Genomic DNA, 18,711 nt, shown 5'->3' with positions numbered 1-18,711 from the left:
AGTGCCCGTGCAACATCAACAGGTAGTAACAAACATAATTAATTTTATGTTTTTGTGATTTAGGTTCCTGTTCAGCCTCAGCAAGTGCCGATGCAACATCAACAGCAACAACATCACCAAGGGCATCCTCAAAGGTCGCAACAGATTTTGAATGCCGCTAATATTGCACAAGAAAAAGAGTAAGTGGAAATTAAAATATTTTGAGACAATTTGCAACTTTTTAGATGATTTAGAATATTTTTAGACTCTCTGAAACATTTTTAGACTTTTTGAGAACATTTTTTGACTCAAAATCATTCTAGAAATATTTTTAGACTCTCTGGAACATTTTTAGGCCTTCTATAACATCTGCAGACTTTCTGGAACATTTTTAGTCTTTCTGGAACATTTTTAGGCTTTCTGGAGTATTTTTAGACTTTCTGGAACATTTTTTGACTCAAAATCATTTCTAGAAATATTTTTAGACTCTCTGGAACATTTTTAGGCCTTCTATAACATTTGCAGATGTTCTGGAACATTTTTGGTCTTTCTGGAACATTTTTAGACTTTCTGGAAAATTTTTAGACTTCCTGGAACATTTTTAGACCCTCTGAATCATTTTTAGACTTCCTGAAACATTTTTAGACCCTCTGAAACATTTTTTAGACCCTCTGAATCATTTTTAGACCCTCTGAATCATTTTTTAGACTCTCTGAAACATTTTTAAACTTCCTGGAAAATTTTTAGACCCTTTGAATCATTTTTAGACCCTCTGAAAACATTTTTAGACTTCCTGGAAAATTTTTAGACCCTCTGAATCATTTTTAGACCCTCTGAATCATTTTTAGACCCTCTGAATCATTTGTAGACTTTTTGTAACATTTTTATACTTTCTAAAACTTTCTCAGACTTTCTGAAACTTTTTTAGACTTCCTGGAACATTTTTAAACCCTCTGAATTATTTTTAGACCCTCTGAATCATTTTTGGACCCTCTGAAACATTTGTAGACTCTTTGAAACATTTTTAGACTTTCTGAAACATTTTTAGACTTCCTGGAACATTTTTAGATCTTCTACGTGTACAATATTTTTAAACCTTTATAACATTTTTAAGCCCTGTACAACATTTTTAAGCCCTGTACAACATTTTTAAACCCTGTACAACATTTTTAAGTCTTGTATAACATTTTTAAGTCTTGTACAACATTTTTAAGCCCTGTACAATATTGTTAAGTCTTGTACAACATTCTTAAGCCCTGTACAACATTGTTAAGCCCTGTACAACAATTTTTAAGCCCTGTACAATATTTTTAGACCTTCTACAACATTGTTAGATATTCTGGAACATTTTTAGACCTTTTACAACATTTTTAGATTATCTGGAACATTTTTTAGACTCTTTAGAAAAAATTTAAAGATTTTTAGAACATTTTTAGACCTTCTACAACATTTTCATACTGTCTACAAAATTTTTAAGCCTTCTACAACATCTTCAGACTCTTGAGAATATTTTCAGACACTCTGGAATAATTTAAAATTTTCTAGAACATTTTTAAACTTCCTGTAATATTTTAAAATTTTCTAGAACATTTTCAGATCTTTCTCAACATTTTCAGGCTCTCTAGAACATTTTTAGGTCTTGTACAACATTTTAACCCTTGCACAACATTTTTAAGTCCTGTACAACATTTTCAGGCTCTTGAGAACATTTTCAGACTTTCTACAATATTTTTAGGCTGTCTATACCGACTTTAAGCTTTCTTCTTCAACATTTTCATATTGTCTACAAAAATTTTAAGCCTTCTACAACATTTTCAGACTCTCAAGAACTTTTTCAAGCTCTCTGGAACATTTTCAGACTCTTTAGAAAATTTTCAAGCATTCTGGCATGGTTGTTTTCATATTTCTTCCATAGTGCACTTATTGAAAAGTCCTTAGAAGTTTCACTTAAAAAAAAGAGTTTTGGAAATAATTTTCGTGCATTTCTAACAAATTGAAGTCTTTATATGGAAGTTCAAATACGGTGACGTACGCACGTATAAAGTCCCCAAAAAATCATATCATTGAGAGCAAATGACTCTCACTTCAGCTTGGCGTAACGATTTCCGTTGCATTTGTACGGATTTACACCCATGTCGCGCATAAAGAAGTTTTACTTCAGAATGAATTTAACCCAACTTGCTTTTTCTTTTCAGACATATAGCTGAACATTTGGAACTACCAATCGACACAAGCAAAATGTCCGAACAAGAACTACAATTCCACTATTTCAAAATGCACGATGCAGACAACAACAACAAACTCGATGGCTGTGAACTAATTAAATCCCTCATCCATTGGCACGGTAAGAATATTAATCGTATCACCACCTATAAACTAACCACCTATTACCATTACATTGTCTATTATCATTTTTTAGAACAAGGCAGCAAAGAGGCCCACAACACCCAAGGAGGAGGCCACGCTCCTCATGCCGAGGAAAAAATCTTCTCAGACGATGAACTGGTGTCACTGATTGATCCAATTCTATCGATGGACGATGCCAGTAAAGACGGTTACATCGACTACCCTGAGTTTGTGAGGGCTCAATCGAAGGCTGCTAAAGGAAACTAATTAATAATAAAATAGACAGGGACAAAATTTAGTTGTGGGAGGTAATGTTCTTTTTTTATAACTAATTTATTAATGAACACGTACTGTGAGTTTACGTAATTGTACATATATATATTTATGGAGGGAACAAAATTTATTAATGCATTTATAGGTTTATAATACAAAGGGCGAACAAATTTTTTATACCATAGTTTAGTATGAGAGAGTATTTTGTTTTTTTTTTTTGGACTGACATGTTTTTATGCTTGATGTACATAATTTATAAAAAATATTTATATGAAGTGTATGTTTAATAAACTTAAGTCTTTGCATGTTTCAGTTTTTAATTGAAAGATATATATATATATATATATATATATATATATATATATATATATATCTTATATATAATAATATATCGTGTCTTAAAATTCGTTCTCGTACTCCTCCGAAACGGCTTTACCGATTTTTATCAAATTATATATGCGTATTCAGTCAGTAGGCCTGAGAATTGGTAACTATCTATTTTTTACACCCCTAAGTGATAAGGGTCGTTTTCCCTCAATTCTTTTTTTGTAATTTTTAGATGATTTTTTTTTGTTTTTATTTTTTTATAATGTGGCATTAAAAAATTCATATAACCCAAATTTTTACTTTTTTATCGCCAACCCTTATTTTTTTATAGCCATTTTGGCAACTCGATCATTTTTTCAAGTCATCAGTCATTGAATATTTTGTAAATAATTTTAGTTCAGATTTTTGAGCTTGAAGAAAAAATTCAAATTTCACTTTAAAATTCAATTTATTATTATTAAAGGTTGTTCAACCCTAACACATTTTTAACTTCCCGTAGGGTAAGTTATTGTAATGGGCCGAAAATCGAAATTGAAAATTTTTACATTTCTCGACGTTTTGAAGGTTTCTGAACATTTTACTGGCATACTTCATAAACTAAATGGATGTGTGTGTTTTGTATGTGTATAAGTTTTCGGGTGCACGGATTAACCGATTTGAATGATTTAAAAAACATTCGATTCCTATTAATAGGGAGATGTGCTGATAAGTTTTTGGCTAAGGCAGGTTCAGCCGTTACGGAGATATAGAGCAAAGAGTGCAGAAAATGGAAATCGAGTTTTTGAGAAAACGGATCATCCGGTTTGTATGATCCAAAAAACATTCAGTTTGTAATGACGGGGAAAGTGATTATTAGTTTTTGGCAAAGGTAGGCCCAGCGGTTTGGGAGATACAGAGCTAAATGTTAAAAAAATTGCAGTTTTTGAGAGAACTAAGCGTCCGATTTGAATGATTTAAAGAACTTTCTGCTTGTTTCAACAAAATAATTGCTTTTAGAAAAAAACGGTTTCTAATTTTTTTTTCCAAAAATATTTTTGTAATTTTGGATTAAAAATTCAAAAAATTACCCAGGCTAAGCACAGTCTAAGCGCCACTCTGGTACAAATGCGTTACCCAAGTGCGTTTAGACTGTCTATGTATTGTAGCACTTTTCCAATTTTGTGAAAACTATAAAAAAAAAGTGAAAACGCCGCCAAGCCAAGCACAGTATAAGTGAAAATGTCGCACAGAATTATTTGCAAATGCGTTTAGACTGTGACTATGGCACATTTTCAATTTTGTGTAAATTAGGCAACTATTTTTTTTTTTAAATTGAATTCCAAATGAAATGACGATTATTAATGTTCTTTGATTTGCATTTGAGATATAACAAGATAGCAAAAATAATGAAAGTTACAGTATTTGTAATAATATATTTGAAAACGTTTGAAATTTCTCGAATATTTCATTACGGTTCGGGAAGTTCCAGCAATTTGCCTTAAGGCACGATGCCATACACCACTAGTCAATTCAATTTCAAGTACCACTCTAATGTAACCCATTTTTCATTTTATCTGAAATCCCATCATTTAAACGTTAATCTTATTTAATAAATGACTGAGAATGTGAATAAATGAACAAATGAATTTATGAAAGAAATCTCTTTATTTAAATTTTTATTAAAGTACAATTAAAGTCAATTTCTTAAAACTATCTCAGCGTTATCAATTCATTTGCTACATGAGATTTTATTCATTTTATTAACACAAAATAATTTTGAATTAAATTTTTACTGTAGTGATGTTGTTGATAATTGTAAGCCCTTTTCTCAAGAATGTACAGCCATGTGCATATCGTAATACTTCAAAGAAATATAACTATTACAAATTTGGCATTTGAACATCTTTGAACCGGTGTGCACGGTCTCATTGTGGACCTTCATTTTATCGGGCGAAAACGACTTCTTGCAGCTCTTACACTTGATTTTCATGTGTTTGCATTTGTAGTGCATATCGAGCAACTCTAAAGTCTCAAATTCGGCTTCACATTTATCACAAACCACTAAATTACTCAAAGGACGCTTAAGCGACTTTAATCTATCACATTGATCAGTCTGTTGTTGGTCTTTGGGGTCGTCGATATCTATAACATTGGTTAATATTTTGTTGGCATTCACCAGCTCTTCAACATCTTCGTTTAACACACCGGACTCTCTTGTCAATTTATCTAAACAGTCTTGGAAGTCTATGGTTGTCCGCACAGTTGTCTTGTCCTCGTTCATCAGCATAGACTTAAAACAATCTGGTTCTATTTTGATTGTGATGCTCTCTGCTATTTTTTTGCCCTGCTCGGCTGTCAGACCAACACAAGAGACTGCTTCTTGGTTGAAGTCTTGTGCAAACTTTGACTGGTCGACTGTGCTTTGAACTTGGGGCTGCATGTTGCTTCGCAGGATGTTTTCGGAGGCTTTTATGCAGTTCCTGAGCTCCCAGTAGCCTTCTAGTTTGTGCAAGCATGCGGGGCAGACTGAGCTGGGCATGCCATCTTCTTCCCAGATCTGGAAAAGGAAAACGATGGTAATAGAATTTCATGTGAAAATGGAGAAGGAAAAGGTTTGTCCCCAACATTTTGGAGCAACTTAGTAAGCACTGTAGGACAACTTATGGTAATTTAAGAGAATGTAAAACGCCTAATTAACATCAGGACAACTTGATTCATCTTAGGACAACAGATAATTCAGCAGATATCAGGACAACTTGGGACATATCAAAGCATTCTAGGACATCTTGGAGTATTTCAGGAGATATCAGGATAACTTGGTTCAACTTGTGACATCTTAGTACATTATGGGCATTTTAGAACAACCTGGAACATTTCAGGACAAATTAGGCATCTTAGGAAATCTTAAAACAACTTAGAAGGACTTACAACAACATATGGGTATCTTGGGAATTCTTAGGACAATTTAAGACATATTATGAAATCTTAAGACAACATAGGGCAAATCAAGACATCTTATATAATTTCAGGAAATCTCGCAGAACAATTGGTGACAACTGAAGGTGTTATGGAGCTTCTTATAGGACTTTTTAGAGCATCTTAGAACATATTAAAATTTCTTTGACTATCTTATTGTTAGAATATTTCAAAAGGTATCAGGATAATTTGAGACAGAACTTGTTCTATCTTAGGACAACTTGGAACATTTTAGGATCACTTCGAATAGTTCAGAAGATATCAGGAAAATTCAGCACAGCTTGGGACATACCAGAACATCTTAAAATATTTCAGGAAATGCCAGAACAATTGGAGACAACTTAGGATGATATGGGGCATCACATGAAAAATTAGAACTTCGTAGAGCATCTTAGAACTAATTAGAATTTCTGAGACCATCTTATTGTTAGAATATTTCAGAAGATATCAGGATAACTTGAGACAGAACTTGTGTATCATCTTAGGACAACTTGGAACATTTCAGAGCAATTTAGGAGCATCTTAGAACATATTAGAATTTCTTGCACCATCATTAGATTCAGGAGATATCAGGACATCTAGAACAACTTATATCTTTCCAGGACATCTTAGTACATTTTGGGCAATTTAGAACATTTCAGGACAAATTAGGCATCTTAGGAAATCTTATAACAACTTTAAGACAACTTAAAACAATGTCCTAACATTATGGAAGATCTTGGAGCATCTAAGGACAACTAAGTGAACTTATAGATTTGTATTGGGTAGCTTGAAGAGCTTTCCCCTCTAATTTTGTGAATAAAATATATTTTATGAGAGCCATGTGATCCTTCGGATCAGTACTCTCAAAAACATAAGTTAGGAAATTAATAAATGAAGATAACTTTTGGTTATCTGAGCCATCTAAAACTGTAATTATGTCCATTGCTCGGTGCAATTTTAATGCATAAGTTTCTGCCACTTTAATGTTAGTATTAGTAGACGGAAAACAAAGAGAAGAAGCAGATAAAAATTTGGAAAAGGATATAGATTTAGGTGAGAAGGCAGTGTTATTAAAAATTGAACTTATTAGATTTGGTCCTAATTTTTTGTTCGTTGACTCAGAAGATAGGTATGCTTCGAATATTAAGCTATTGTGGATTATTTTAAGGCAACTTTAGATATCTCATGGCAGGGTAGGATACTTACAACATTTTATGACATCTCGAGATAACTCAGGCCTTCTTAAAACATCTTAGAACAACTAAGAAGAACTTTGAACTACTTAGGACATTATGAGGTATATTAGAGTAGACAACTTTGGCCTTCATAGGACATTTCAGAACAACTTAGGTCTCTTAGGATAATTTAGGTCATGTCAGGACAAATTAGAGTAGTGTCCTAACATTATAGAACATCTTGGAGCATCTAAGGACATTTATGGACTTCTTAAGACACCTGTAGACAACTTAGGCCTTCATGGGACATCTCGGAACAACTTTGGATATTCTGATACATTTTCAGGTTATTATGGTTTTACTTAGTCCTTCTTAGAACATCATAAAACCATATAGAACAACTTTGAAGATCTTAGGACACCTTAGAATAATTTGACACATGTCCTAACATTATAGGATATCGTAAAGCATCTTAGGACAACTCGTTGCTTTTTTGTCTTCTTATTGCTACTTAGATCAACTTAGGCCTTCTTAGGCTATGCCAGGACAACTTGAAACTTAATTGGAAATCATATTGATCTAAAGATTTTATAAATCTTTATTTATATAACTGGTTTTCTGACAAAGTGCTACTTACAACTAATAATAATTTATTTTAAACAATTGTGATTAAATCAGAGCTCATATAATTTAAATATTGATATGAAAGGAAATGGAGTTCAAGAATATTTAATAAACAATTGAGTGCACTCACTTGTTTATTTATCTGAAATATGACTCACTTATTTTGCAAAATGCATATGAAATGTAACATGAGATCTACTTGTGAGAATTGCTTATCAATATTATTTGTTTATGTTATTTATTCATAACATAAGCAGCAATAATAATGAATGTTATTATTAGGCTCTTGTTCAAACATATTAATGTAATTTTATCCAATCCGTCGAATGAAAAATAAGTACTCAAGATATAAATTTGGTTAGAAAATAGTTGCTAGAATTAAATCGGGTAAATTTAGCAATATAAAAGGCAAATACTGTAAAAAGTTTAACTAAGGAAGCAGGGTAGTTTTCGGTGTCCAAGTTTTGGATATTGATTGTAAGCTGATAATTTTTCATGTTTTATATTTGCCTTAATAAAAGTGGAAAGGACAATTACAAAATGTATTATACTAAAATATACCACATATATACACGAGTGTATACAGTATTCATAAATCCATTATCCCTTATTCCTTATCTTTTTCTACTTACATATGAAGACGAACAAATCGACACAATTTCGGCAACAAGAACTGAGTTTATTTTCGTTCGAAATATATTCGTGAATTTCTCGCTGTTTTTAAGACAAACACGACACACGTCCATGTTTTCTTGACATGTCATTATTATATTGAATTAATTACGCAAACGCACTAAAAACTTAGATTTCTGTCTATTTATTTATTATTTGTGCGATACGTGCGAAACGTTCGACATTTTTCAGTAAACAAATACTGAAGTGACAGATTCGCGAATTGAAAGATGGCGGACAGATGAATAGTGTTGCCAGAGTAATAGACTCATTGGATGATGGGCGGGATATTTGAAAAGGTGAATTAGAAAAATTGTTATTTCATCAATGTATATGTTTGTGTATATATATAGGGCAATAAGTAATTAGCTATTTATTATGTACGTTTTGACACTGTATCTGCGATATTATAATCAATTATTTAAAAAAAATCTCAATATCTGGTTGAGGGGCGTCGATTAATCCCCCCTTTCTTTTGGTGATACGTGGTAATATTTAAAATTAACTCCTCCTCCCCCAACAAACATCAAGAGAAAAAATCATGATATTTTTTTAAAAAAATTAAAATATTTATGTAAAAAATAAGCACGCGTGATATCTTACTAGGCCCCTCTTTATCCCTATAGATATTTTGTAATTTTTGGTCAAACCGCCCTAAGAGCCTCACGTTTACAAGGGGGCGTCCATTTCATTTTTGTTTGTTTTTTGCCATTTTTATTTAACACTTTTCTAACCGGCTAGCATTTCTAAGAATTCGATCTTGAAATTACATTTGTGAACCCCTTTATTTGGTTGGTTTTGCTTGGCTATGGTTTACTTCATAATTTTATTATTTAACTTTTAGTTTGCTATTTTAGAAAATTGGCTAGTTTTTTTCATAAAAGAATATATTTAAATGCGTTTTTTCCTGGTTTTTATTTGTTATATCTTCTAGTAATCTTGTATTTGTTTTTATATTTTATGAAACCTTTCTTAGAACTTGTTTAACGTGCTGAATGATGACACACATACAGTGTCGAATCGTACATAATAAATTGTTAGGTAAATTATTGCTCTTTGTTTCAAATATTTGGGAATGCAAATGCACATTTCGAAAATATGTTTCAACAAAAATCTAATATTAACTATAACATTTTTAATATAAAATAAATATTTAAATTTATATTCATATATTATCTGCGATGGTTTATAATTTATAATATATACAAAAAAAAAAAATAGGACAAGCATATTTAAACAAATGTAAAGCAATTTACATAAAAAATACATACTGATATATTTATATCATACAACTAACTAAAGTGTTTTACTCAAAATATGAATTTTTAATTCGATATTCTTGCCTTTGTATGATTTCATACAATAGATTGATACATTGTATGAATAATCGAATGTAAGATTGCTGAATTATATAATTGCAACTTTTTTTCTTCAATGTGGGTTTTTTTATCGTCTGATATAAGAAATTCCAAAGAAATTTCAATTCAAAAAGTGAAATCATAACCAAGGCTGTGATTTAATGTTGGGACGGGAGACAAGGACACTAGATAAAACATATATATGATTTATTATTTATTTTTTATATAAATAAATAAAAATGAATGAAATAATGAATAAATAAATATGCAAAAACAAATCAACACGTAGAGAATAAATAAATAAAAAATAATTAAAAACCAAAAGTAAAGCAGTAAATACCGTTCACCAGTTAAATTTAATAAATTTAATAATGCAAGATTAAAATGATATATGTATGAATTAATAAGTAGTTAATTGAATAGAGTTAGTAATTAAACAAATAAAAAATAAATAAAGAAGTCAATTATTGAAAATTTAATTAGTTTATAAATAAGCAAATTTATTTAAAATTTTGCTAAATAGATAAATATTAGTCAATTGTGCGACCTGATTAAACTTTGATTTGTAAATAAACTCACAAATAAATAAATAAATGAATAATCCAAGAAACAAATAAATGAAAAATTAGTTACATATTGATCACTTTTGTATTTATATTTATTATTTTATTATGTTATTTCCGATTTTTTAATTTTATAATTTTATAATTAAATATGTAAAATATTTTTCAATTCAATTGTTTACTACTATGTGTTTGAATATTTATATTTATTATTTAGAGCAGTAAATAAAACACGAAAAATCAATAAATGAATCATTTGCATTCTCTAATATAAAAATGTAATCATAGTAAATTATAATACAAAAATTTCAATATTATATAAAAAAAGTAGTCCAAACTGAAAGGAATGTTAATAAAGGATTAAAAGAACATAATTATTGTCAGCAAAAAAAATTAAATAAATAAGTAAATTCTACTGTTTTGTTGTACAAATTTTACAATATAAAAAATTTATTATCTATAAAAATAAAAAAGTATCAAAGGTTTTCTACTTTTTGTTCATTCCATTTGTGTCGTTGCCTCTCGTACTACTGTGTACACGTGGCCCACTTTTTGACGTTTCACTTCTTTTAAAAAAACGTCGTTCATAATGATGTCAAGTTGACAGCAGACGACACATTTCTATTTACAATTATTTATTTGTTAGTTTTGTAGTTAGAATTAACGAAAAACGTGAAAAAGATGTTGGTGAGGAAACGTAGTAGTAACAAATAAAAATAAAAGCTAGATAATTATTATTGTGCAATTATGTGACAAAAATAGTAGTGACTGTAGTAAAAGTTATATTTTTGTATAATTATGTGGTCTGTTAGGAGGCTCCTCGGTTTTGGTGTCATTGGTGGTAGTGCCATTTTTACAGCTGCAAGTTTTAGAGCAAACGATGGCGATTTGGATTCAGTCGGTATTGTTAGGTTAGGTCGTGCCACAAGTACAGTCTTTTCCATAGGGCTTATGTACAAGTCCAGATTGAAAAACCATGGTCTAGATAAGGAGTCACAAGAGTACAAGGATCTGAAGAGCCAGGTGCACCAAATGGGTGCAGATAAATTGCTACAACTTTGTTGTTTAAACAAAGGTGTGTATATTAAAGTCGGGCAACACATAGGAGCCCTCGACTACCTGTTACCCAAAGAGTATGTCAATACGATGAAAGTCCTGCACAGTCATGCCCCCAAACATTCTATAACCGATGTATACAAAGTGTTGAAAGAAGAGTTTAAAAAAGACCCCAGTGAAATCTTTTCTAGTTTTGATGAAGAACCCTTGGGCACAGCATCGTTGGCACAAGTCCACAAAGCAACTTTACACGATGGCACTACAGTTGCTGTTAAGGTCCAACACAGATACGTCCGTGGAAACTCTCTAGTCGATATGAAAACTATGGAACTGCTTGTTAAAATAGTCTCATTGGTATTCCCTGATTTTAAATTCCAATGGCTTGTCGATGAAACCAAAAAAAACATCCCTAAAGAACTTGATTTTAATGCCGAAGGCAAAAATGCTGAAAAAATCAGTGAAATGTTTAAAGACAAAACTTGGTTGAAGATACCTAAAATACATTGGGACTTAACGACACCCCGAGTGCTGACAATGGACTTTGTAGAAGGCGGTCAAGTAAATGATTTAGAGTACATCCAGCAAAACAAAATGAATCCTTTGGAAATCACAAACAAACTGGGTCGTTTATATTCTGAAATGATTTTTATTAATGGTTTCGTCCACAGTGATCCACACCCCGGTAACATCTTGGTTCAAAAACATGGCAAGCACGTCAACCTGGTTTTGTTAGACCATGGTTTGTATGCTGAGTTATCGAATGACTTCAGATACGAGTACTCCCAACTCTGGTTGAGCATTTTGAAAGTGGATCGTACTGCAATGAGGCATCACAGTATTAATTTAGGCATCGTGGGTAATCTGTACGGTTTGTTTGCTTGCATGATAACCGGCAGACCTTGGGAATCTGTTTTATCAGGTATAGATAAAGTCTCACATTCGCAAAAGGAGAAGGATCAGTTTCAAAAACAATTACCAAATGTACTTCCACAAATTTCTGATGTACTACAAAAAGTCAACAGACAAATGTTGCTGATTTTTAAAACCAACGACTTACTCAGAGGTATCGAATACACATTACAAACAGGATCCAACATGTTATCATTTATGACGATGTCTAAATGTTGTATCAATGCTGTGCATAAAGAAGAATTTGACAAGGCTTCGACAAAGTATAGAAAATTGCAGGTTTTTATATCGAGACAATGGTTGTTGTTTAAGTTGAAAGTTTATTATTCGTATTTAAGTCTGAGAAGAAGGGACTTCTACGGGCTTCTGAATGTTTTATCGAGCTAAATTAAATTGGGCTTGATGTAAATGTTGCATGGTTTTAAATTTTATTTAAATACTCGTTATTGCCATTTTGTACAAACTTGTATATGTATTAATTTATTATTAAATGTATTTGAGCAAATGAAAAACTATTTTTTAATGTTATTTTACAGATATAAATAATAATATTAATGAAATCATTATTTTGATTGTTTAAATCATTATTTAAATCAATAATATTAATTTTATTATTATTATTATAAATACCGATTTATAGACAGTTATATCTGCTTTTCAATGATAATTATACATATATATATATATATATATATATATATATATATATATATATATATATATATGATTTAGTAGTTAATTTTGATGTTGAAATATGTGAGTGAGTTCTTGAGGGCGATACATCAAACAAAGAAATTAACACAATTAAAAACAATTCTTTGTTTGATGTATCGCCCTCAAGAACTCACTCATATATATATATATATGATAAAATTGTTTCTTGGGCATCCATCCAGTAATTAAAAAACAGTTTTATTGAAAAATGTTTTTATTTAGAGAACATATTTTTCGGGTCTTGATTTGACCCATCTTCAGTGCTACAATTAAATAATTCAGGGTTACAGATTAAAACAATATAAACTAGCTGTAAGTGGAATTCTGTCTTAAGGCAATTGAGGCATCGTGCCTTAAGGCAAATTGCTGGAACTTCCCGTACTAAAATTTTTTTTTTTAAAAACGATTAAGATTTTTGAAAAAAATTTATTTCGAAAAAATAAGATTTTTGAGAAACTATATATTGGACAAAAAATTACTTTTTTTGAAAAAAAAAATTTTTTTTTTAAAATATTTTTTTTTTTAAAAAAAAAATGTTTTATTTTATTTTGACATATTTTGGAAGATCTAAACTTTTTTTCAAAGCAATCGTACTGCTTTAACTGCATAAAGACGAAATATCAAAGCGCGTAAGCGCCGCGTCGCCGTCTAACGCGTAAACATTGGTACAGAACCCATAGGAATGTTAACAAAATGTATACTTATTGTTAAAATCTCTATAAAAAATATCTGATAATTTGATGTGCATATGTCTAATGATCATTTTTGACCGCCAAATGGTATTTTTTTTTACTTTTTTCATCAGATCTCCGAAACCGTTAGACCTGCCTTCATGAAAATTTGATCAATTATTTATCTTGTCAATACAAGTAAAATGTTTTTTGAATTATTCAAATCGGACGCTCCGTTCTCTTAAAAACTGAGTTACCGTTTTCGGCACTTTTTGCCCCGTATCTTTGGAACGGCTAGACCTGCTTTCGCCAAAAACTAATCAGCACGTCTCCTTATTAATACGAATCGAATGTTTTTTGAATTATTCAAATCGGTTGATCCGTGTTCCCGAAATCGTCGACGAAAATTTGTATCCGCACATACATACACACACGCACATACATACATACATACACACACACACACACACACACACACACATACATCCATTTTTTCTAAGGTATGCCAAAAATGTTCAGAAACCTCTGAAACGTAAAGATATATAAAAATTTTCATTTTCGATTTTTTTGCGATTACTATAACTTGCCCTACGGGAAGTTAAAAATACATAATTACAAACAAAAATAAGTAAAACCAATGTATATGAAAAGTATATATGAAAAACAACCATAAAATAAACAATTGTAAAGAAACTCACCATACAAATGGTGAGAACTTTGTATGGTGATTTTACAAAGTGTGAATTGTATTTGATTAATTTAGGTTTATAAGTTAAACATGCTTCAAGAGTTTTATAACTCCGTCGCAAAGCAAAAATGAATAACAAAGTATTAAAATTATAACTAAATTTGGTATTTAAATTTGGCGCCATTTTGAGCTTAGTGAAATTGCAAAAAATTAAACGCCGATTCACTTTTACATTATTTCATAATAAATAATGTAATTATTAAGTATTCTGTTAATTAATCAGGTGCAACATTAATTATAATATACATATAGCATAAAAATAAATTAAAATTAAACATTTGGTATGTTATCACCTGGCAACACTAATTGCGCCATTAACACAAAAACGTCAAACAAAGTGTCGGAGCGTGTTTGTGCTTATTAAATTAAATAAAATATATTTTTATACAGTATAGTTTTATACACCAAACATATACAACAAATATTACTCACAAACAATCAAATAAAGGTATTTACACTTTTATTCTATTACAACTTATATCAATGTTTATACATTTTATATCCTAACCTTATTTCACACAAATTTCGTTCTAGTTTCTTTAAAATGTCTACAAAACGTAAACTAAATGATGTGATGATAGAAGATGGGGAGCTCTTGCAGAATTTTAGTAATAAGAAGCAACAAGTTATATTGAATGAGAATAAACACTCGTTGGATTCTGATGAAGATGACAGTGAAGATGATTTTGATCATATGGACAATCATGAGATTGAAGGCGAGGAGGATTGTGAAATATTTAAAGAAGGAGAGGTAATTGTAGTAATAAATCATAGTTATAATAATTTAATTGTGAAGCATACAGATGCGATAAATTTTACCCTAACCGTACTATTGTGGGAAGTCAATTAAAGGTGCATTTATTTGTTATATTTAGAGCCTTAAGTTGGGAATGGGAACTGAATTGCATATTCTGTTAATTTGTACAATATTGAATTATTTAGTACTTTGTTTTTAATGTGTTCTACAACAATTCGGTATACACATAAATGGCACAATAGATATTTTTATTATAAGTTTAGTAAAATAAATATAGTTCCAAATAACTAATTTACTTCTTTTGTAGGTTCAAATTACGCCTTTCAATATGAAAGAAGAACTTCAAGAGGGCCATTTCGATAACCAAGGACACTACCATTGGAAAAAAGATGCCGACGCAGATCTTAAAGATCACTGGCTCGATAATATTGATTGGGTTAAGGTAAATTATATATTTTATAATAATTATACACTCTAGAACTATATACAAACTTGCATAAAGATTATTTTTAAGAAAATTGTTCCAAACGATCTAAATTGTTATACACAGATTTATAGATGCTTTTATCAAATTTAAAAAAAAATTGATTGCAATATGAAAAAATGCACCAGGAAATTTGACTTGTTAGTTTAAACAAGTGGCTTAGTATTCAATTCCAAGATTTAACATTTTTTTCAATACAATTTTGTTCCAAACCACTTAAATTACTACATACAGATTAATACATACAGATTTATAGATAATTTTATCTACTTTTTAATGGTGTGTAATAATATATACACATTTGAACAATTTTTTTAAAAAATCGGTTGAAATATAAAAAAAGTAACCAAAATATCTGACATAGTTTAGAAATTAATAATCAAAAATTAGTTCACAAATATACCTTCTTTTATAATTATAATTTTTTCAAAGTTTTGTGAGAAAGTACATCAGTTTTAGTATTTGTTATCATAAAGAACACATTTAACTACAATATAATAAATTTGCAACATTCTAGAATTAATAGAAATATTTTTTTTGATAATTATTTAAACTTTACTCTTACAAGTTAAACTATCACATACTACTTTCACATTTTTCTAAGAAATAATAAATTACTTATTAATATTTTTACTTTTTTAATATTGTATACATTAATATTTTTTTCTTATTTAATTCATACATCTAATATAAAAACTTGCATCTTAGAAATATGTATTTTTTCATCAATAATAATCTATCATTTAGATTAAAGAAACGACAGATGGTAAAGCAAAAATAAAAGAGGAGAGCGATGATGACGATGAACCTAATTCTTCCTTCGATTTGATTGAATCTTATAAAAAGATGCTGGAATTCATCAATTTAAATTTTTAATGATTTACAACACTTTTAGACAATATATAAAATTTTTAGATGATTTATATCAGTTTTAGATAACTGATATGAACGGTCTTATGACAAGTAGTTTAATTTTAAAAATTCCTCAAAGTTTGAGAAATGAGTAGTTTTTTTTTACGTTTAAAAAATGAAATTAGATGATTTAGTTGGTATAACGATAGTGTACTTAGTCTTGAACATAGTAAACCATTAAGTCCTACGGAAACTGGTTCAATTATAAAAAGTGTTGATTTTTGAAAATTTGCTCTTAGAGTTAACGTGTTTGTTTGTTTTCAATTATGTGTATTAAATCCACTCGGAATACCTTTAATGACTTATAAATGAATTTATTTTTAATTGATTAAGTCGATTATTTACACACTTTGGGATGTTCATGTAACTTGTCTCAAGGCAAAATACTAATACTAACTAGTTCTCATTTTTTTTTTCGCAAATTTTTCCCCGATTTTTTTCTTAAATTTTACATTATTTTTGTAATATTTTTTGTTAATTTACAATATTTTTAGGTAATTTAAAAGGTTTTTAGAGAACTTATTTACATTATTAACCCGTAGGGTAGTTATAGTAATGGACCGAAAATCGAAAATAAGAATTTTTGCATTTCTCGACGTTTTGAAGGTTTCTGAACATTTTTAAGACATACCCCAGAAATTAAATGGATGTGTGTGTGCCCACGCTTTCGGGTGCACCGATCAACCGATTTGAATGGTTCAAAAACATTCATTTCCTATTGATAGGGAGATGTGCTGATTAGTTTTTGGCAAAGGCAGGTCCAGCAGTTACGGAGATAAAGAGCAAAGAGAGTAGAAAATAGAAATCGAGTTTTTGAGAGAACGGAGTATCGGATTTCAATGATTTAAAAAACATTCAATTTGTAATGATTGGGAGAAGAGGTGATTAGTTTTTGGCAATGACAGGTCCCGCTATTTTGAAGAAACAGAGCTAAATGTGCAAAAAATGGCAGTTTTTGAGTTGAGTGAACTAAGAGTTCGATTTGAATGATCTAAAAAACTTTCTGCTTGTATTGACAAAATAATTGCTTTAGAGAATAAAAAAATATTACTTTTTTTTTATTTCCAAGAAATATTTTTGTAATTTTGGATTAAAAATTTAAAAAGTTACTCAGGCTAAGCACAGTCTAAGCGCCACTCTGGTGCAAATGTTTACCCAAGTGCGTTTAGACAGTTTATGTAATGGAGCACTTTCCAATTTTGTGAAAACTATTGAAATATGTGAAAATGCCGCCAAGCTAAGCACAGTATAAGAGAAAATGCCGCACAGAATTATTTGCAAATGCCCAATAGACTGTGACTATACAGGAGCACTTTTACAATTTTGTGCAAATTAGGCAGCTATTTTTTTTTTTTGAAATTGTTAATGTTATGGAGATTGAACTGAATTGATTTATGATTTACATTTGATTTGCTCAGATATAACAAGATAGCAAAAATAATGAAAGTTGTGTAGTATTTGCAATAATATATTTGTAAACGTTTCTCGAATATTTCATTACGGTACGGGAAGTTCCAGCAATTTGCCTTAAGGCACGATGCCATACACCAGTAGTTTATTTCTACTATGCGTTTTGTTCCTAACTTATTACATTTTTAGGTAAATCTTCAAAAATATCGTCAGCCCAACGATGGAAAAACAAAAAACTGGGCATTGTGGATCCGAATGCTGAACTGGTCACAAATCTGACATCGCTGGCCAACGAGGTCCTCACCAAAATGGGCGACATGGACATTTATCAGCAAACGTACGAGCAAATTCAGCAGCAAATCGGCAAGGAGCAGAACAAGAGGCCAACTGCATCCACCGAGCTCGACATGTACGCCGACGACTTCGACGAGAAGGAAAAGGCTAAAATGTCGTCGAATGTGGAGGAGGAGGCAAATCCCATCGACGATGGTAAAGGACTCATGTGGGAATTCAAGTGGGGCACCTCGGACGCCGACCAGGTTCATGGGCCCCATTCCACCGAGCAAATGCAGGAGTGGGTCAGTAACGGGTATTTCAAGACGGGTGTCTGGGTCAGAAAAGTTGGTAGCGAGGGAGAGTTTCATACATCGAATAGGATCGATTTTGAATTGTATTTGTGAGAATTTTACAATAGATTAGTTTGTAAAAAAATCATATAATAATTAGTAAATATTTTTAAATATTTATAATATATAAGTAATATTAATAGAGTTATAAAAGTCCAATAGCTGTTTTC

General features: G+C 30.5%; 3 protein-coding genes and 1 pseudogene across 3 annotated transcripts in view; 3 read left to right on the top strand and 1 right to left on the bottom strand.

The window, feature by feature from the left end:
• Positions 1–18,595, top strand: part of LOC113384549 (CD2 antigen cytoplasmic tail-binding protein 2 homolog) — a 23,633-nt gene extending 5,038 nt beyond the window's left edge. Inside the window, exon 5 of the mRNA XM_026622282.1 lies at positions 18,105–18,595. Coding sequence (XP_026478067.1) covers positions 18,105–18,595 — 491 coding nt within the window. The remainder of the gene's footprint in view (positions 1–18,104) is intronic.
• LOC113384551 (multiple coagulation factor deficiency protein 2-like) lies at positions 7–2,604 on the top strand. The gene is made up of 4 exons (XM_026622285.1): positions 7–22; positions 64–179; positions 2,175–2,323; positions 2,399–2,604. Exons 2-4 carry the CDS (start codon positions 91–93, stop codon positions 2,590–2,592), a joined length of 432 nt encoding a protein of 143 aa, XP_026478070.1. The 5' UTR covers positions 7–22; positions 64–90; the 3' UTR covers positions 2,593–2,604.
• LOC113384550 (zinc finger protein 236-like) lies at positions 4,627–8,524 on the bottom strand. The gene is made up of 2 exons (XM_026622284.1): positions 8,294–8,524; positions 4,627–5,461 (listed from the first exon to the last, which is right to left on the bottom strand). The coding sequence occupies exons 1-2, from the start codon at positions 8,423–8,425 to the stop codon at positions 4,733–4,735; spliced, it is 861 nt and encodes a 286-aa protein (XP_026478069.1). The 5' UTR covers positions 8,426–8,524; the 3' UTR covers positions 4,627–4,732.
• Positions 10,861–12,714, top strand: LOC113384548 (annotated as a pseudogene).
• Positions 18,596–18,711: the final 116 nt, after the last annotated feature.

This window comes from Ctenocephalides felis, unplaced genomic scaffold, assembly GCF_003426905.1.
Source record: "Ctenocephalides felis isolate EL2017-DRISC unplaced genomic scaffold, ASM342690v1 CF-g0.4_SCAFFOLD_03571, whole genome shotgun sequence".
Classification (NCBI taxonomy): Eukaryota; Metazoa; Arthropoda; class Insecta; order Siphonaptera; family Pulicidae; genus Ctenocephalides; species Ctenocephalides felis.
Note: the sequence above shows the minus strand (reverse complement) of the source record. Positions and strands in the feature narration are given on the sequence as shown.